The sequence below is a fragment of the Emydura macquarii genome, unplaced genomic scaffold (assembly GCF_026122565.2).
Source record: "Emydura macquarii macquarii isolate MOO-44397 ecotype Brisbane River unplaced genomic scaffold, CSIRO-AGI_Emac_v2 contig_554, whole genome shotgun sequence".
Taxonomy (NCBI): Eukaryota; Metazoa; Chordata; order Testudines; family Chelidae; genus Emydura; species Emydura macquarii.
In genome coordinates, this window is record NW_027130691.1 from 2792894 (window position 1) to 2814396 (window position 21503).

The window sequence follows — 21503 nt, forward strand, 5'->3', positions numbered from 1 at the left end:
GAGAATGCCAGACAAATGCTCTTGAAATGCTCTTTATTTCCACTTGAGGGAAAAAAACCTGAATAATTTTATCTGTTACTTCACAACTTGTCAAGAACCCAACAAAAGGCTTTCGTCCCTTTTAGGTAGCTGTGACAGTTACAGCAATTTTCTTTCCAAGGAGAGGAGCAATAATTCTAATGCATAGCTGCTTATGGGCAAGCAAGTGACTTACAGTGTTGTGGCTAATGCCAAACAAACTATTTAGGGGTGACATTATAGTTCTATGAAATGCAAGCTGTGTAGTTAAATGGCACATTATATTGGTACAAGTGTGCATACAAAGAATTTTAATCTGATTGCTACATTAAACAATGGATGATTATACGGTAGAAATTTGAGTTCTAAATTACCAACCGTTACTGATTACTATCATGTCCATTATACAGGTTAATAGCATGTCACACAGAGCCAGAGGAAGCCCTTGGTTTTGCCTGAGTATCAAATGCAGGATAAGACCACATGCACCATAAGTTTCATTGCACTTCTGCCAGCAAGAAGTAGGAAAAATTGCTTAGTGATTTGTTTCACTGCAATAAGGCTTTCCTATGGACGTACAGTATGTACTGGTGGAGTGCATTTGACAATCACAGCATGCATGCTGTGTTCATTTACTGAAATGCAGACAAAAGAACTAAAACGATATAGTATGAATGAAGACCTGAGAGACCTTGGTTAAAACACACTCCTGTATCACAAACGATGCTATTCTTTACGAGTGTAGTTGTACTGTATTGGTTTGTCTTAAAAAAAAATCAATAAAAAGATTTAGATAAAAAAATACATATTCACATGAAGGATGTACATTTGACTTTTAAAAAGCAGTATTAATATTTCCCTTTGAGATGGTAGAACTTATTTACTAGCAGGCATACAAGAAAATTTCACCTAATATCTCTGTATGAATTCAGCACACTATCTCCAAAGTAAAGTGTAAATTTCTTTCACAAAAAAGTAAATTGATCTTTTTTTAAAAAGCACCTATTTCATTTATGTATTTTCCTGCTGCCCTCTGATTGTGAGAGCTAGCTGGTCTTGAATCATCACCGAGAACCTTTTATTTGAATTAACAGGTAGTCCCTTTTTAAGGTAAAAAACTTCTATTAGCTATTTTTTTTGCCCTTGGTCAGAGAGCATTCGTTTAATCTTGAGTGCACCTCTAGCATGGGTTAACTCTTCAAGTTTAAAAATCAACCACTTTAAATGCTCAGGAATAGAAAAGAGGAAATATCCTTAAGCCATGTGTACCCAAATCTGATGGGAAAGAAACACTTGCTGGAGTGAAAGACTACTTCACACATTCTCCTCCCTAATTGGAAACAAAACAGTGACTGGCATTCAGTTATTAGAAAAGACTGAATAGATTAATATCTCTTTGGTAGGTAATAAGGAAGTTTCTCTTCTGAACTCCCTACGTGTCAGGTTCTCAAATGTCGCTGTGCTCCAAAATACAGAACCCAGGCAACGTTTGCAGTTCTTCTTTAATATATTTCTCTCTCTCCCTCCCCTTTATGAAATTTTTGAACAAGGCACGGCCTGGGAGCCAAATGTAGATCTTGGAATTCTATAGCTGCCTGCATCTTTAATCATGGCGGTTGCAGTCCGTAGAAACTGCAGGTGTCTGCACACAATACTCCAGGCCACTTGGATCAAGATGGAGAACTGCATGCGGAGAGCTGTAGCATCTCTGGACTGCATTTCTATGGTAAAGATGACAATTAAAAGGTGGCTTGGATGTCCTCTACTTATGCAATCCAAGAGTGGTCCTCGGGCACCTAGCTACTGCAGCCCTCGGTGTCTTATACACGTAGTCACTTATTTCAGAGCATCCCGGAAGGAGTCTATTTTTCTGTGAGAGAGCGCTGCAAAGCTCGTTGAAATTCTTCCTCCTCCTCTTCACGACGCCGTTTCTCCTGCTCCTGCTGCTCTCTGACAGATAACTCCATGGCAAGCTGCAAGTCTTTATCAAAACTGGAAGACTCACTTGGGGTGCCAGAGGGTGGACTACTTGAATTCATAACATAGCTCTCCTGAAGTGCCCTGATGAGAGAGAAACACAGTTTCAAGAGCTGAGAGGAACATATCCCATTTTACTTCGAGTGATGTGACTCTCCAACTGCAAGATAACCTCCCTTTGCTGAAGGGAAAGAAAGCAATGCCCAGGAGAGTTACAGAGAGGATTGTGTTCTTTGAAGGAGTAGTAGTCATGACGTTTCCAAACATGAAATCAATTTTTCTCTGAGAGCTCCTGAGAGCCGGCTATCAAAGATCAGCTCACTGATGGCTGACTTTTCAGGCCTCTGGAAGGGCACTCAGTTTATAAGCACAGCCATCTGTATGTACAAAGCAGGCGGTGTGATACCATTCTTTATGCATGCACAAATGCATCTTGGCATCTGCAAGAGGAAGAATCTACAAATACTGCAGCCTGTTTTCAGAGGGTCATTAAAAATTTGCTCCTACATTAGTAAGGACATGTAACTTACATTTGGGAAGAAACAAAAACTCTCCTTAAGCATCCTACGAATGGTAAATAAGGGTCAAAGCAGCTTGTTAGGGGGATCACATTAGCAGCTGTTGCAGAAGAAAGCAAGACCAGAACTGAAGGTTCTCTAGGTAAAGGATCTTTGGTTTAGAGGATGATCAAAGGGCTGGTCAAAGAAACCCAAATTCCAATCCTCAGACTGAGCTAGCAAGACCGTATTCTACTACACAAGGAGACTCATTTGAGGGTCTTCTTGGAGAGTAGCAGGACCACAAAGTAAATGATCTGGGCTTCTATTCTTATGGAGTACCTTGCCTCATATGCCTGGGCGCTCTCCTACTTGTATATAGAAAGTGCAGCATTCCTGTGGGTCACTGGAGGAGGTATTTACACACTGGCCCAGAAATTTGGCCTAGCATGTTTAAGAATTTTAGAAAATTGAAATTACCTTTGATACTGTATATTAAAGTCCTGTGCATAAGCAACTGCTCCATTGGAGTGCATTCCTAAGGCTTCCTGGGGGGAAAATGCCACAGTGATTAGGGAATTAGCAATGCAAGTCATATTTGAAAGTAATTTCTAAGTTGTACATGAATATCTTATTGATATTTGCTATGAAAAGTTTCAAATACTTTCTGTGTTAAGATTCTTTTGAAAACTGCAATACTATAGGGATCTGTCATCCATTCCTGTAAGAGCTATAACTACCTCGGTATGAGTTTAGAGACATGTCTTGCTATATGCAGCTCATGTTAAAATACAGAGATATCGCTTTGGTAGATAATATAAAGCTCAATCAAGAAATTAACTCTGTATTAGGTGTACAATTACTTTGGTGAACAAGTACTTCATTTTAAACAAGCCTGGCAAATCTTTCCACATCAAAACTGGGACTGAGGGAAAAGGAGACATATTACACTTTTTCTAGATAAAGAAAGAATTTTGAACAGCTGGCAGTACAGACTTACTTTATTCCCACTGGACTCCAACAAACTCTGCTGAATAGCAAACTGCATTATTTCATTATCTTCATCTTGCACACGCACGTTCCTACCATCATCCTGAGTGTGGTAAGATTTGGGGATCTCAAACACAGACGGGTCAACCTCAAAGTTAGAGGCTGTAGAAGCTAAAAATATAGTTAAAGATGTATTGTACTGTACACTTACAGCTTGTTAATCCACAAAATCAACTCCCAAAGTCCACTTTCATTTAATATTAATAAGTCAAAACAAGAGCACAAGTTCACACAAACCACCTCACAATACATACACCCTACGTGAATGCAGCGCTGAGAGGCCTATGTAGCAGCCAAAGTACAGGAATAAATAGAACATAGATGAACATGGTGGAAGCAAGTTTTTTAGCAGGGAAAGCCAACATGTGGCACCAAAGAACTAAGCAGGCTACACTGTACTTTGATAGACAACAGCAAGAGAGGCAAGTTTGCCAAAGTTAAGAAACACTGAAGTGCAGCCAATCTATCACTAAGGTTGCTGATTCCTAGCAGAACAATTTGTCAGAAGCCCACAGAGCAATGCATTATGTATATGCAATGTTTCCCATTATCGTGCACACCCTCCGCATGGTAGCCCTTTCTATACATGCATGGAAGCGAATCCATTGCTGACAATGATTTATCGTTGTACTTCTCACATACATAGGTTTTAGATAAACAATAAAAGCAAGAACACTAGTCTCCGGTACCCAATAAGTTAACATTGAATAGGCGATTGAGTGGGATTTTGAAGTGAGAATGGGTTCATCTGATTGCTGAATACACACTGCAGACACTTCGATATTTCACTACACATATGGCTTTCCAGATCAGTTACAGTATGTAGTCTCTTCATGTTCAGCTCTGTATACAGCCTACGATTTGCTTTATTCTATGCATCCCATAGGTAGCAAGTACACAAAACGCTGTCGCATAAACCCACCAGAGCTTTACACCTTCTTACCCAAGTCACACTGTGCACCTTGAACAGTTTGTGATGAAGTTTCGTCAGCTGTCCTGCAGCCATTAACATTTTCAAATGTAATTCGCGCATTCAGCACATGAAACAAGGGAATTTCTGTAAATGGAAGTAGCACAAGATTTCTGTAAGACACAGCAGAGCCACATACATTCCCACAGTTACAGCAGCAGCAATGGTTTTTATACATGCTTAAGAAGATACATTTCACAGACGTTATGTAGCTTGCACGATGAACGGCACCTCGCTTTATCACAGAATCAAATCTCAGTGTTAGTCTGTGTCCTAACCTTAACGTCATGCAGATGAAGTTTTGAGACGAGCATTACATTTATAGAGAAGTCAGCCAATCCACCTCCCCCCATTCACCAGCTGCCGATCACTGCAATGACTCTTCACAGGGACACACCTTTACGCCCTTTGCAAGTTGCAGCTCGTGTAGAATGCAGCAGTGGCCCCTTTATGAAGCAACAGCTCCATGAAGAGACCAAATCACACATCGCTTCTTGACCTGCAGTGGTCAGCTGAGTTAAGTCTGAGATGTTGATTTTGATCTATAAAGCCCCGGTGATTTGGGTCCCAGCTCTGGGAGGAGTAGTGGTCTCTTGAGATACTCGAGCAGTTGCAGTTATGAAAGGCACAGAAGAGACTAGCAATAGCTAGTTCTTAGTGAGGTTCCTGGCCCATGTAATTCACTTCCCTTGGTCCTTCAGAGCTTAGATTGAAGGACCATCTGGATACATGGTAAGACTCAATTTTTCCCCAGGGTCTCTGATTGGGAGATGGGTATGAAGACAGGTGGCATTTTTAGGAAATGAGCTATTTTAATTTTTGTCCATGTTTTTAAACTGTTGTGCTGTAGTTGGAGAACACCAATAGAAGCAAATGGAAATGAAGAAAGTCTAAATGCAAAAGATTGCTGAACAGTACCAATTTTGACAGGAAATCCAGGTGGAAATTCCAAAGTGATGAAGTCTTTAAGTCTAGCAAAATGAGCACTCGCTCTGGCCATCAGATCAATGATTGGCGTGACCTGCTCCATGAGAGAGAGGGGGAATTCTTCACACATCCACAAGGTTGCTTTAAACCTGTGACAGTGAGATACACAAGAGGATATTAGAAGAGTTTGCACTTTTGCGCTTACATATGTAGCAAAATGCATACAGTGTTATTTGATGACAATATCACTAGGGTTGGAGAATGAATTATACAGTTCTGGTGCATTCTGGGATACAAAGCTGCTTTTTGAACCAGTGGCCTAGATGAACTATAACCCACGTAAGCAGTAATGACCAAGAATAACCACCATCTAAGAACAGCTTAGACTGCATTCAGTGAGAAGGTCCAGTTCACAGCAGAGAGACGTGCATCACAGAAATCAAACTTCCAACCTGTCACCCTGGTTGGAGGTCTCAGAGGCTGAAGATCAGCCACACACACAAGACTGAACTGCACGTGCATCTCAGACTTGAGGCACAGCACAGCAGCAGTTAATACTGACTCTCTCCACGTTACGTCTGGCTTGCTGACAAACTTTAGCCTCCAGAACCCTCTGACAGATTGGCACCATTCATTTGTATTAAGGGTGGGATTTTACTGAAATGCTCAGCATTAGCCTAAGTCTGCTCCCACTGGTTTCATAGGGAGCATAGCAAGGCCAAGACTAAGTGCTTTTGAAAATGCCAACTTTAATTCAATCCCCGCTCACTGAATAAAGTGAATTGTATTAGAAATTTACAATATGATTTCTAAAAGCAAAACACTGGAGGAGACTCAAAGCAGGTAGACATCAAATAGGAAGAGAGAGAGTTTAAGACAAGACCATTTCAAATTATACATTAACGTTTCTCACTTCTGTGTTCTAATAGTGACTTCTTTGGGTCTTCCTATGTCCCTATCTTTCAGATCAAACTTCGGGTCAAAGTATTCCTCCAGAGTAATGGCTGTAGGGTTATTCCTTGTGGCACACTCTGTTGTGAGGTCCTGTAAGAATAAACAGTACGTAATAGGTAGCCATCAGCCCCTCCTAAAGAAAGCTTCAGATGGTATCTCATATTCTGGTGCAATCTAAAGGACAACTGCATAAAGCAGTTCATTTTCAATTTAGGTGAAGCCCGTAGTGAAACAACCACACAGATACAACGGACTAAAAGACAGATCTAGACATTAATATAGCACTCTTCATCCGGATTCCAGATCTCACAATGCTTTATAAAGACAGGGGAGTCTATCCCCAAAAATGTAGCCAAATTACAATGGTGTGAGGATTTAATACTTTAAAGTTAGAAACTATGAAGAAGCGCTCTGTGTGGCTCAAAAGCTGGTCCAATAAAATATATTACCTCACCCACCTTGTCTCTCTAATATCCTGGGGCTGACATGGCTACAACAACACTGCATACATAAAATGAAGCAGTCCTAAACTCTACGTTATTCATAGAAACCAGTATTATGCTGGGAACTTCAAATTCCAAGAAGGCCAAGTACCTAATCATCCCATGAAAGATCCTCAGCAGCACCCATGGCAGAGCCATCAGCTGGTGAATCCATTACCTATTCATCTTTAAACATGTACAGATGTAAGAGCATCTTCTCTTAAACAGGCTTGATTATATCAATAATTCACACTCTGCCCAGAACCCAAGGGCACCTCCCATTTCTCAAAATTGTTATATGCTAACGTGCTGCTTCTGCAGCAGCATTTGTACCCCCCGTGTCACTGCTTTGTGTTGCTGGGTCCCCACTGAAACATCGCACCTTCAGTCCAAAGCTGCTGCAGGTCTGTAGCTTGCTGTTTCAGTACATTTGACGTTCCAGTCTTTTATTTATTTATTTGGGGGGGGGGGGGGAGGGTAAAATCAGAAGCCCCTGGCAAACCCTCAGATTCTCACCTCACTCCAGCAGCCCCATTTCCCACACTTCCTTCCAGATTCTGTGAACCTCCCCCAGTCTTGAGCGTCTTCAAAAAGTACAATTACCCTCTTACTGCAATAGTTTTCCCAGTGGCCGGGGGGGAGAGGACACGACACCGAGGGATTGAAACTCTCCTGGGTAAGTCTAGAACCCAGCGTTTGAACTACCTTTCTATAATTGAAGAAAGAGTTTTGATGACGTTTGCCATAAGATACACAACTCATTAGTGTTACTTCTCAATGTGGCAGTGACTGGCTTTCAAGTCAGTGAAGAGAGAAGCATTTTACTCACCTGAGCACCATATTCATGCTCCACAGTCCCCAGAAAAGATTCCAGTGGATTCCTGTCAGCTGGTGGGGGGAGGGAGAAGAGAAGAGGGGGAGGATAGGCTCATTAACAGTGTTAAACAACACAGAAGTGCAATGCATCCACTCAGACTCTGAGACAAGGGAAGCCCTAGCTCCACAGGGAGAAGAAGGTGGACAGAGGATGGCCTTGTTTGCACTGCTCATTCAGTGGGTGACAACTGTGGTGAGGCTGGTTTTCTACAAACTCTTTGCTAGATAGGCCCAAAATATAAGAATGGGTAAAAGACAAGACGACAGGGATGATGATTTTAAGGACCTTAACATTAGGGGCATCTAAAATTTACCATCGTCTACAATGCCTCACTTCTGGCTCTTTCTGAAAACCACACTCAGGGTTACATACAAGGTTACTGTCTGGCCTGCTTCCACTGTCTACAATTATTTCAATATGCATCCCAGAATTAAGTGTACAAAAAATGATGCAGACATCTTATAGTTTTAGCCAAGGTAAAATAAGTATGAAGCGAAGGTACAGAAGCTTTTAGGGCAGGGAATGTGCAGGGACAGAAAATGAAACCAGGGTGGGGGGCACCATTTTTTCGGGCTTCAAAGGAAAAACTGACACTACTTTCAAAACACCTTTTTCCAATAGAAAGAATCAAAACTACACAGAATCATTCACACGTACATTAGAACTTCAGCGAGCCAAGTAATAAGCCAGCTCAAGTACACCTAGTAGCTGGAATTCGATAGGGCAGGTTCAAGGCAAGTCAGAGTAACTTGCCTGGTTACTCTGCACCCTGCATGTGTTGTGTACAAAGGTACGTCCTGCCTCTTTGCAGGAAAGATCTTAATGCAATGTTCTATTTAGTTTCAGACAACCTATAGAAATTTACCTTTATATCTTTTTTTCTCTTCTTCTGTCAAGTGTTCTGTTCGGATTTTTGTGACTACATTCACATTGTTTGCCGCGTAGACCTTTAAAAAAGATATATCATCATCTATCATGTGTTTTACCATAGCACCAAACAGCTCCAGCCATAGACTGGAGCCCACTGACAACTATGAAAAAAGATCAGAAAAGCAGCATCTTTAAAGATACCCAAAGCAACAAGATAAAAAAATCTAAACCAAGAGGCAGGGGAGAGGGGAGAAGCAAGAATCTGCTCATTTTTAACATATCAGAAATCAGTGAGACATGATTGTGTGAGCTGCCTATTTAGCTGTTTTTTCCATGAAGTGCTGAAAATGTTACACATCAGTATTGTTACGTCATTACCTTGACAGAGTCTCATGCTAATGCTGAGTTAGACAGCCATCTGCTGGGCAAGCTGCTAGAATCAATATAAAAATATCTATCCAAGAATCCATTAACAAAGGAAAAGTAGCTAGCAGGAGTCATTTAGTCCCAATCCTACAGCTGCAAAAGTCAAAGGTGTTTTGTCCTTGACTTCAGTGAGAACTGGATCAAGCCCTTGCAGAAACTCTCGGGAGAAGATTCAGGTGCTTGCAGACAGGTCTCCTGTTAATGAAGTTTGTTCCAGTTGAAAGATTGGATGGGCACTTTAAACTGAAGAAGTGCAGATCCCCCATTTACATGCTAATTTTGAGGGAGGGGGGACCGGGAAGAAAATTTAAACTGTGCTTGTTCTGTGTAAGAAGCCACTGATAAAATTCTGCAGATGGAATTTAGTTGATGATTCTTCTGATTATGCAAAACTAGAAGGAACTCCGGCGCCCACCGGTGTGCAGGAGTGGTTCTGCAGCACTGATATGATTTAAACTTTGTTAGTTTGACTTCAAGCAACCAGTGGGGTGAGGAGGTTCCATTTACATTGCCCATTTTTTGACCATACCAGAGCTTCAAATGAATTCAGTTTTACATGGGTCAATTGTATAGGTTTAAGTCATTACACTTTAACAAAGAAACCAAACAGACAACCCACCAATAAGTGTGCAAACAACCACTCAGAAGTTAAGATATGCCAGAATTAAGGTAATTCTAAATTGCCCCCCTTGAGTGTTTACATTATGAGACAATTTAATTACATTATCACACCACAGGATGGACAGTGCTCACTGAATGGGAAATTATTCCCTGCTTATTTTTATCCTCATTAAACGTGTGGCCCACTGCATTATTTACCGCACACCTGCCAAACCCGTAACTGAATACAGGTAAATTAGAATTTCAAAATGTGTCTTCTGTGGTGCTCTTGTTGTAGTATCTTAGTTCTTTACAAAGATTAGTGAATTTATCTTAACAACCCTGTGAGCTGAGTGATTATCATCCCCATTTACACATGGGGATCTAGAGCACAGGAAAAAAAAAAAAGTCAACACATTTTGAGTGCTCAATTTCAGAAGTCTAGGGCCTGATTTTCTAAGAGTACTTACAAAGTGCTATGTTCAGAGCACCTCTTCCACTGACCTCAGTTACAGTTGTGAGTTCTCAGCTCTTTTTGCAAATATAAAAAAAAAATTACTATCCCTCTTCCCCCCCCCCGGATATCAAGTTAGGCATTCGAAAATGAGGAACAATTAGCAACTACCAGTGAAAATTTTTGTTCACTTGACTTGCCTATCTGATGCTGTGGACTCTGTGGCAGAGGCATGGATAGAATCCAATTTTCCAGGGTGGCATTCAACTGCTTTAGCCATGAGACCATATTTTCCTTTTCTTGTAGTTAGTTCCCTGCCCTCATTCACCAGAACCCGCTTTTAACTTCAGCAACAAATGGGGCCGAGGTCCTATAGATTCTATTCTATACAGGATCTTATATAATGCTCATCACCATAATATCCGAGTGCCTACAGCAATGTGACTAATCACAGACACAATTGGTCCCTCCTCCTCTCCCTAGGTGAAGGAGTATGTGCAGAGGAGTACTATGCTTGGGATTTTATTTTATACTACACACACCTACTGCTATATTTATTTCAGAGACGGCAAAGTCATAGAAATGCACCTTGCACGGAGAGTGAAGATGGTGAGGTTTGTGATGGTCCTTAGTTCCTGGGGCAGTTCATTCCTCAGTTTTGCACCAACCCCAAGAAATCTCTGTCTCCTGCAGATGAATTTTACCCTTATGGTAGAAAGTTACATTGTGCCAGAGAAGTGGAGTTGTCAACTGTGGTCTTCATCCCAGAGCTCTCGTTATTTTTAAGAGACCCTGAGTCCAGCCCAAGGAGTGGCCTTATTTTCAGGGTAAGATCTTAAATTTGACTGAATATTTTATAAGACGCCAAGGACGGGCATGATGTGTTGACAATAGCCAGTGTTGCTGAGAAGACATGCCGCAGTGTTTTGTACAACCTGGAGCTTCCTAAGCACTGAAAATTTCATGCGCAGGTATATTGCGCGGCTATCGGCCAAACGAGGTGACAAAGGCTTGAATAACTGAGGTCAGGTCACTGTCCACCAGTCTCCTAGCCCATGGGAGATGGTAGAAACAGTTACTTGCAGATGCTGACATGTGAGAACTTCACATCAGTGATGAAGCGAGGAGCCTCCTATGCTATAAAGCAGAACTAATTTATTGTGGGTATGTACCTTCAACCAAAAGTGACTGCACTGTGGCTGTGAATCATTCAAAACGCCTCCCTCTGCCCACTAGCATAACTTCTGTCTTGCTGCCGTTCAGCTTCAGCCAGCTGTTCTTCGTCCATGAGCTGATTTCATCCAAGCACTAAAACATCTTTGTTTCACTGGGATGGGCATAGGGTGAAAGAAAGGTACAGTTCGGTTACCTGCATATTGCTGGCCCTGGAGTTCATGTTGCCTGACTAAATCACTGAATGGCTGCATGTAGATGCTGAATAGGACTGGAGAGAGAATTGATCCTTGTGCAGCTCCACAAGGGAGGGTTCCAGTTTCCCATCCCTGCCCATTGGTTGCTTCCTCCAGGAAGGACTTAAACCATTTTAGTACATTACCTGGACTCCTGCCACCTCTCTCAGGTGAGACAATAGTACCTTTGATCCCATGGGCTGATCAGCAGTGAGATGACAGGTGGGGTGGGCACAGGACAGAAAAGGGCTCGAAAGTGAAGACAAGTAGCTTATGTTTGATGCAGGAGAAAAGGAGTTGGTGAGGGGGTGCAAACATATGGGGGCGAGATGGTCAAACTGAGGGGCTGGGAAATTATCTTTGCAGCAGCATTCTGAACCAATGTGTGTGGGGCAAGACTGCCTTTGCCAAGACCAGAAACAAGGATTTTCTATTCACAAAAGGAGATCATTCATCATCCCTGATTCATTCCCAGAGCCCAGTCCATCTTGTGCACTGAATGAGGCAGAGATCTCACAGAAAATAAATGTCATCATGTAATTTTATAGACTAATCATCATGCATATGCACAAAGGGACAAATTACGATTGCAGAGACCATAACTCTGGCATTTCCTAACTTCTGAGTGCTTGACTTTGCAACCTTAAGGTTTTAAAAACTTTTTGTAATGCAATTTCAGTTTTAGAAAAGCTTAACATTGGGGAAAAAAGATTCCCTCATGTTTAAATATATTGACTCTCTATATTGGTCATCAGCAGAGCTGGAATCTTTAGCTCAAATGGTATCAGACTGTGCTATGGATTTAATGGAGTAACTGGGAGCAGAAGGTTATCTACTCCTAGACCTGTCACTAGAGGAGATGGAGACACTTTGCTAGTGGGTTTCACAGCTACTCGATAGACAGCAAAGGAATGTAGATACAGCAGAAACAATGGGCTCAATTCCAGGTTCCGGAGAGAGCACTCTCTCATGGTTATACCCTTCTGCCTTTCTCAGGCACCACAGGGGATACAGGAGATCACAATTACAATTCAATTAGCTATAAGGCATCTTAGTTATAAAGAATTGATGTTTACCTTTGCTTCATAACCATTAACACCTTCTGCTTTCTCTGTCCTCCAGACCCAAAATCCAGACGTAGTTCTGATAAAGATTAAACACCACGATTGTCTATATATCTGTGGTTTATATTTACCGCCAAGCCACTGATTTTCTTAACAACATTTCACCTGAATAGCATTTGAGAGGTATCAGATATAACAGCTCTAGAGAAAAGGTGCATCAATAATGTAAGCTGTCCCTGAAAACACCAACAGCCTTTTCCAACATAGGATGAAGACAGAGTATTTTAATTTCTGCTCTCATTCAGACTTTGGCGTAAGACCAATGAAGTGTGACTTGTCGCTTGTGATGTGAATGCCTTACCAGCTAGGAGTTGGGAGTGTCTGGAAACCATTGCATCATTTCACACAGAACAATGAACAGCCAGACAATCACTACTAACTTGCTGAACTTAATTTCAACTACCGACATGTGGCTGACAATCGAAGAACTGGACTGGTAGAGCCAAAGAAACACTGATCTATGAAACATCAGGTAATGTTTTCAAATGCTCCTGTGTCCCATTTTCAAAAGCAATTTAGAAACTTAGGAATTTAAGTTCCAATGAAAGTCAGTAAATCTTAAAACTGGAACACTTTAAAATTTTACCCCTTAAGTACATCTTAGTATTCAAGGGGGGAAAAAAAAATCTTTGAAACCAATTAGTGAGCTCTGATAACTGCTGTTCCTCAGTGGCTAAAATTCTGCATCATGTTTTGACAAACTCTTCCTCCTTGCAGTAAAAAACCTTCACACATCTTCCAACAGTTATAACAACTGCTTTATAGCACTCCAGAATGCTCCAAAAATGTGCAGCACAGTAGAGTTGCTTCCTAGAGAAAGCAAGGCTCATTTGAGCTCCTTTGATCATGCAGAATAAATACCTGGATAAACTAATGTAACAAAAGGAGGAATAGGGTTATAAGTAGTTCGCTGTCTTCTCTATTGATAATATATGTAGAGATATTCTTATAGACTTAAATGATTGAGCTGAAGCCAGGGTAGAACGAATAAGTCAAGAAAAGCTGTAAACCCTATTAGGAACCACTGTTACATATCTGAAATCAGAATACATAACATGGTCCCTACTAATATAGGTAACCATATCTTATGGTGCAAATGGACTCCACACCAAATGGAAATTGTTTGCAAAAACAGGAAGCAATGAGCTGAGAGGTCAAAGTGTCTATACAGAACAAGATATGAAGTTATGGTTACACCCCATATTATTTTTACATATGTAATATAAGGTTTTAAAAACTATATTGCAAGTATAATGAATCTTGCATATTTCATTTCCGGAGGATTTGTTCATTAAGAGAAGCTTAAATACCTTACCTTTCAAAAGCAATATTTTTAGTATCAAGGCACGTATTAATAATTGGAGATGTAAGGCGTCTTTCCACCTCCTTTCTTTCTGGAGTCATAGAGCCCAAGGTCAGACGCTTCATTTGTTGGGAGATTTCAAAACGTTCTGTTGTGACAACTTTGTCATCATGGTTTATCTCAATTAATTCTGCCCAGCCTCCAGTATCTGTTGAAAGGATATATCTTATGGACTACAGACTTCATACTGAAGGTTTGTTTTGAAGAGACCCAAGCCACACACTATAGATTAAAATGAGGATTAAAGCTGCCTTGCAAAGTTTTAATCAATCATTTGCCTAGGGCAAATTTTTTAAGTGATTACCACCATCATTGTAAGGATTTGCAAGCAGACTGTGTGCCTGCACAGGTCATTTTTCTGATAATCTTGCATAGTGGAATTAGAGACTCTAATAATAAAGATTCAGGCCTCCAAGAAGAAAAATACAGTTGATTTCTTTCTGCTTTTTGTTGGGGGTGGGAGGAAAGGGTAAAGGCATGTTCTTATGACTCATATTTGCTCCAGAAGATTTTTCTTAACAGAAAATTCAACCACTTTTGCCTCACCCAGCGATCTGAAATCCCAGAAAATGCACTTCCCAGTATAAATAAGTCTGTGAAAGCATGTGAAAATAAAGCTTATAATTACAGTGTGTGTCCTTTCAGTAACATTGGGATTTTTCTCACTGTATTTGTGTACTATTTGATGATCAATAAATCAGATGTTTGAAAGCATTTACCTTCTCCCTTGAAAATTAAGCTACGTTTCCCTCGTTCCCAGCTCATATTTTCAAAGCCCAATAATGTGATATCAACGCGTAGCTTAGCACCGCTTTTCCAAATGCGACAGGTATCATTTGGACACACTCTGGAAACTAGTGGAACTATAAAAGAAACAAAATGACACGCACAGGTGCAAATATAAAAATCCTTAACAAAAAGAGGACAAGCATAGGAAGACTAAACTCAACCAGAAGTTATGGGCTTGATACAGGAATTGCTTGGTGAAATGTTATGATCTGTGTTATGCAGGAGAGCAAAATAGATCATTATAATGTTCCCTTCTAGCCTTAATACCTATGAATCTATGTCTAAATAATAAAGTACAGAGAGACTATCAGGATGATTCTTGATTTATTGATGAACATGGCAGGGAATGAAACACTGGAACAGACCAGTGGCCTGATCCAATTTTGTATCCTGCCTCATGCAATGACTAAATATGTAGTGGTTTGGAGAAAGTGAAATCACCTGCAATGCTATTTTGCAGTGTAAAGGAATAAGTTTTCTGACTATTTTATGTCTTGATGCATACTGCTTTGGTCACTATGTTAACTTATGTGTCTCCCAAGGATGTCTCGGTCCTTTGAAAAATCCTCATCACAGTGCTCCTTTTTTAAAAAAAAAAAAAAACCCAGATATTTGCAGGAAGGGTAGTTTGTGCAGAAGGCAAAGTGGGTCAGAAGGAATCTTCAAGACACAAAGGACTTTGAGTTGAAGGAAAAAAAATGGGTTGGGAGAAAGTAAGGGCTCTACAAGTGTTTCTTTGCTAACATTATTTTTATTTCAGCAATTCTTAAAACTTAGAGGTGAGAAAGATTAAAAAAAATCCCCAAAAAAAACAAACTTACCCCAGCTAGTGAATTCCCATTTCATTTCCACATAAAAATCAGAAGTCTAGTGTGGAAACAAAGTATTTCAAATGAACCACCGAGGGAGAGAACAGTAGATTAACATTCAGTACAGCATATCACATGTACATTTTAGAAACAAGAGGAAGTAGAGGTTTTGAGATGCCCCTGATAATAAGCACAATGAAACCAACAAGTATGAATTTAAATGTGCTGATATTTTTCATTTAATTGAAATTAATGGGCACAGAGTGAAACACTGTTCTGCAACAGTCTAACTCTATCGTTTTCTACTGAATTATTCTTCATTTGTTATTTTACTACAGAAGCACATAACACAGCCTTTGACGTAGAAAGAATAACCATCCTACTCTGAGACCTGGGATTTTTAATAAAAACAGAGAAAACTCCATAGTCTCCCCTACGTTTATATAGAGCTGATAGATACAATTTTGAACTGAATAATGCATCATCCTGACTTTAAAGTAGCTGACTGAAGTAAACTGGAACCAAACTAACAATTATTCCAGATGCAACTGACCAGTATAGCATGCAGGTCAGGTCTCACTAAGCATTACCTCATTAATTTTTTGGAGTAATTCAGGAACCCCTCCAAGGGTTGCAGATGTTTGGTGATAGTCCCGATGCTGCAGAATCAGGTGTGCCATTTCTGGGTCTCCTGTGCTTACAGCCTCATGTAAAACTGCAAGACACCCAAACCCAGGCTAGGTTTAATATTATCAAAAGCAAAGTGAACACTGCAGCCACATCACATAGGCCTAAGGTGAAATTTATATGGACGGATTTTAAATTGTCAATGTTTAAGGTGAAAGCTATTAATACACAACTACCTTTGAGCTCATCTCTTACCTGTCCATCCCTGTGCATTCTCTTTGGTGACATCTGCCTTGTGTTGAAGGAGGACTTTGGCAGACTCTATATATCCCAAGGAAACAGCAAGGTGCAGCAAGGTCCGACCTCGTGGGTCACGCTGATCAACATCCTGGTGAGTAATCAAGAGTTAGCTAATGCTGAAACTGTGCTAGCAAATGTAAATCGTCAGAACACACTTAAGACAGTTAAAACAAAGATTTTCAGCAATAAGCTATAATAACTCAATATTCCTACAAAACAGTTCATGGCTTGGAACCACTTATCTTACATGACTTATTTTTGCTATTACTGCTGAATTGCCCATTTGCCTTTTTAAAAGCCTGATCATACTTCCCTACTGAAATCAAGCCGGAGTAGAATTGGGCACTATAAAAGTGATTGTGGGAAGGGAGGTAAGTGTCACCATGACAGGAAAGGGGGAGGGAAGTGAGGAGGAAGAAAAGGGGAGGGGGACAAACAAAACCAAACCAAGTTCTAGATTATTTCCCCCCCCAATTCTTCATGAACAGTTTCTTTTAGAAGGAGTAGACAGAGCTCCATGCTTTTTATTTTGTACCATGGGTAGTCACTCGTTAACGTGGCCACTATAATGGAAGATATCGTTAAATCAGCAAAAATTCACAAGAGCAGGTGACAGGCTTTACACTGCATATTTTGTATTTTGTTTGGTGAGAATATGGAAGAAAATGACAAAAAAGCATCAACTTGACTGATACACAGAGCAATGGAGAGTGAGTGCATTCTCTACAAATCACTAAGAAATGCAACTAAACAAGGCAAATATCCAAAACATGCAAGCACAACGTACTCATACCTTACATATATTTTTCACTACTAGCTTTAGAGATTTGAAACAGAAGAGCATCTATAACTAAAGGAAAATGGGAAAAGTCAATAGTGGGCTAAGAAAGGAAAGTAAGTTAACATGATTATTGACAGCATTAAGTTTACAACACCAACTAAAAAGCATAAAGAAAGTCTGAGTTAAACCATCGTCATCTCAGTGCTGTGATTAGATGCTGCAGCTCATATGATCTTCATTTTACTTTCTCCAACATTGCAATGCCTATTTCAGTGACAAAAAATAGAGCACATTTCTTTGGAACAATCTTAACTCAATTTCTTTGCTATGATTAACCTATAACTACATTATATCCATCTATCACATCACATATTGACTGTATCTGGCTAGAGTTTCCTTCAATCCCTACAACAGTGCATCTGAGACACCCAGCAAGTAGTTTGTCTTGAAGATGTAAGAGGAAGCGTATTTCCAGAATGCATTTTAAAACTCTCATTTAAAAGAGAGACATTTCAGGCTTGATAAAATGTGTCTTTCCAGCCCTTCATATGTTGCCTGCCTTCTTGTATTGTAAGCTCTTTGGGGCACAGAACAGGACAATGTGTGTGCACAAGCAGGGCTTTATGCACTGTGGGTGGTACTAGAATACAGACAATAAAAATAAATGGAGATAGTAAAACCATCTTTGTTAAGTTACAAATGGCTATTTTAATAATGTTACAACTTTAAAAGAGAGAGAGATAAACACTCCAACCAAGGATTCAGTAAAATGTATAGAGAATTCCTTAGTACAGACTGAAGATTATATGAATTAGAGACACAGTAACAGCATTCCAAGATTCTCCAAAAAACAACAAAGGTATGCTTTCAGCAAATTCTAGTGTATCATAGCGTACAGCTGGAGCTGAGGATGACCATCATGATTTGTGTCAGAAGGCAGCATTAGCTGAACAAGTACTGTCTCAGGCACAATACAAGCAAACAGGCTATGCTTCTGCCAGTTTGTAGCCTGCACTACTGAACCTCAAAGGTCTATCTGTGTATTCCTGAAGCAGCTATCACCAGAGTACCTTGGTAACCCGAGTCTGACTAGCACGCTATACTGTTGGTTGCTTGGGCTCTGATGCAGATTTTTGAAAGCATTTCCTACTGCCTTTCTTTGAACACTTGTTACTTTTACCACGGCTGTTGCCTGACTGCTGGATTCTTGTGTTCTCTGTTCTACAACGAGCCATGAGGATCAGCTATTTTCTATCACAGTTGTAATTCTATATTATTCTTAGCAAATGCAAAGCAGCTGGGCTCCTATGTGCTCAGGCAACCAGTGAAGCTCAGAGGACTACACTTGAAATAACTCCTTTGTGTTTTAACAAGGAAGGAAATTACTGCATTGACTATCTTTGAAAAGCAGTAATCCCACCACCAGATCAGTGCTAGGGTAGAGAAGATAACAGCTCAACAAAACATGAGGAAAGAAAAATAAAACCCTTCAATTTTCAATGGGCTGTTGGCTGCCTGAGGGTGTCAGTCTGATAAAGAACAATTTTTGTTTGTCTTTGGCAATAGCTGACACCCTTTCTGTGCAGTGGTTTCCCTCCCAGCTAAGTGGTACTTCTTTGCTGTTTTTCTGGCAAAAAGCATTAGTGCCTGTCACATCTGCCTGTCTTTTGGCCCTGTTTCAAATGATTTCTAAAATTTTCCTGACAGCTACAGAGTTGTTTACAATCCATCTGTATCTGTCTCAATGCCTTGAAACTGGCTTTATTGAAAGACAGTCAGATATTTAATATTCAGAAGTTGCATGACAATGGGTATATTCTCTGTGCCTTCACAAAAAAAAAAAACAGATGTAAAAACAGACAACCCCCCGCCCAAAAAGCTGAACAAAGAGAAATATAACCAAGCGATGGTTACTTTCTAGATCCCCAGGACACACAAATGCATGCAGATGATCTCTACTATCCTGAATCTAATCATCAGCCCATCATGTCCTGTATCCTGCCATGGGCAGTTTTAGAGGAGGACAACCCCTATACCAGTCACTGCACCATATGCTGGCCTGGTATCCGCTTTACCTTGCCTTCCAGCGCTGCATCCAGCTCTCTGTAGTCATTATTCCAGACTAAGACGTGCAGAGGAAACCTGCTGCTAGCCTCACCCGGAGAGCTCATCCTGCCACTATCCCTCCCTGTGGCGGGCCTGCCCCACTGATCTCCCCCTCTTCGTCTCTCACAGGGCCCTTATCCAACCCCGCCACTCCCTTCCCACCGATACCCACCACCTCCGGGGGCCACCCACCTCAGCTCCCCCCACAACCCGCGCCCCACCCCCCTCACTCTCTGGGTCCCCTCCCCCCACCACGGGCCCCCAGCCCCCTCAGCTTCTGCCCTTCCCCCCACGGGCCCCCAGCCCCCTCAGCTTCTCCCCCCACACAGCCCCGCCAAAACCCAGCCCCCGCCCCACAGGCCCCAGCCCCCTCAGCTGCTGCCCCCCCGCACAGGCCCCCAGCCCCCTCAGCTGCTGCCCCCCCGCACAGGCCCCAGGCCCCAGCCTCTGCCCTGCCCTGCCCTCTCCCCTCTCCTGACCCCAGCCCCTCGCTTTCCGGGAATCTCTGATTCTCCCCTAGAACGTCTCACATCAGGGACGGAAGCGGCGGGAGAAACCACCACGCTCCTGAAACGGGGGACGCTCACGGCCCCCCCCCCAGGCCGCTCCGGGGTCCGGTCCTCCTCCCTCGGCGGCGGGGGGAAGTCACCCCTCACCGCTCCTCCCCTCGGGCCGGCAGATGGACCCTTCTACCTCACAGGTTCGCCCATTGCCTTGAGGTGGGAAATCCCCGGAGCATAACTACGCGTGAGCTCTTCCCCCCCCCGCTACGGCATTGGTTTCGCCTGAAGGCTCCCTAGCCAAGTGGGAGGGAGCGAGCGACCTTCCCTAGCACTTCCGTGCGGCCGAAGTCGCCATTTTGGGCGAGGGTAGTATCGCGCACTGACTCCCGGCCGCCATCTTAAGTTAGGGCAGCGTGATCCTCCAATCCGTCTCGGCTGCCATCTTGGGTGAGGGCAGCAAGGATGTCCTTTCTGCCCACACACGCGGGGGTCAGAGAGCAGCAGCTTCCTTTCTACCCCTCAGGGTGCCATCTTGGAAGAGGGCAGCCCGCCGCCCTTTTGCCTCATTGGTTCAGAGTAGACCATTGGCTGTGGTATTGTGTCTCCATCACTGGCCGGTGCCTCCTTGCTCCAGAGAAAAGCAAGGGAGCCTTTTATGGCACTCAGATACTTTACTGTTCGGTGCCTTGAAAGTAAGATGGCAACAGACAGCGAACTGGCTAGATAAATGGGCATGCTGCTAGATAAACAGGTAAGTATGGAGCTAGATTGATGGATAGATTAGTAAATAACTACTGATTGCAAGAGCGGTAAGTAGAAAGGGAGTTAGATGCCAGAGGGGGAGACAGCTAATACTTATATGGGCAGTTGTGCAGATTTCTACATGTGCAAGCAGATCTCCCCCTCCCCCTTCCAGCCCCCGTTCACTGGCTGCTATGCTACAGCATGATGGCTGTTGGATCCCCTACCCTTCTTTCTACCTGGTGGTAACAAATGATCAGGCAGGTGAAATGGAGCAGTGCCAGCATTGTCAACACTTACAGTTTTATTGTAAGTCGTGAAATATTTGGTATTGTACTTTAAGGCCCGGCTCTTGAAGACAACTGAACACATGAGAATCCCAACTGTCATTCTGTGAAACAAATTAGTTTCTAGCCCTCCTGGCTAGTGAGGAAAGCTTGAAATTGTGAGCGAGGTGAGCCCTAACGTCTCAAAAAAACAGAAGAGAAAAAGAATCCAGAGATCATTGCTGTTTTTTGAATCTCATGATTTTGGGGTCTGACATACTATTTGAACCGTTGGGCTTGGCACTGCTGTGTAGACAAAGGCAAATTAAGACAGTAGAACCTCCCTGCCTTGCTCTCCTCCCTCTTTACTATGTGCTCCTGCTTAGGAAGGCAGGCACAGCACCTAGGAGAGGGAAAAGGTGAGGGGGGTGAGCTTGGCCTTCAGTTGGCCTTTTCCATTCACCAGTCTGGTCTCAGACACCCACACCCTTCCTAACTGCAGTTCACTCGGCCTACTCCCTGCTGCAGACAGATCACCCAGGAGAAGGGAAAGATGAGGGGGGTGAGCTTGTCCTTTTCCATT

General features: G+C 42.1%; 1 protein-coding gene across 2 annotated transcripts; it reads right to left on the reverse strand.

The window, feature by feature from the left end:
* Nucleotides 1-18: 18 nt before the first annotated feature.
* On the reverse strand, nucleotides 19-19556 carry ANKRD13A (ankyrin repeat domain 13A). Of its 2 annotated transcripts, XM_067539437.1 has the most exons (16): nucleotides 19380-19510; nucleotides 17317-17373; nucleotides 16479-16611; nucleotides 16187-16311; nucleotides 15609-15654; nucleotides 14718-14861; nucleotides 13951-14146; nucleotides 12588-12654; nucleotides 8618-8699; nucleotides 7705-7763; nucleotides 6353-6483; nucleotides 5431-5588; nucleotides 4486-4599; nucleotides 3493-3653; nucleotides 2973-3040; nucleotides 19-2079 (listed from the first exon to the last, which is right to left on the reverse strand). In XM_067539437.1, exons 2-16 carry the CDS (start codon nucleotides 17365-17367, stop codon nucleotides 1881-1883), a joined length of 1734 nt encoding a protein of 577 aa, XP_067395538.1. In that variant the 5' UTR covers nucleotides 17368-17373; nucleotides 19380-19510; the 3' UTR covers nucleotides 19-1880. The 2 variants fall into 2 exon arrangements, with proteins under 2 accessions (XP_067395538.1, XP_067395537.1); XM_067539436.1 differs by lacking the exon at nucleotides 17317-17373 and having other exon boundaries at nucleotides 19380-19556.
* Between the last annotated feature and the right edge of the window lie 1947 nt (nucleotides 19557-21503).

What these genes read in the sequence shown, in the direction of transcription:
- ANKRD13A (XM_067539436.1), bottom strand. Translation starts at nt 19,475, where the DNA reads ATGAGCTCTCCGGGTGAGGCTAGCAGCAGGTTTCCTCTGCACGTCTTA. An exon ending in GTCACTATTAGAACACAGAA is followed by an intron (nt 5,589 to 6,352) that starts GTGAGAAACGTT and finishes TCACTGTCACAG; the next exon opens with GTTTAAAGCAACCTTGTGGA. An exon ending in TTTAATATACAGTATCAAAG is followed by an intron (nt 2,080 to 2,972) that starts GTAATTTCAATT and finishes CTCTCTCATCAG; the next exon opens with GGCACTTCAGGAGAGCTATG.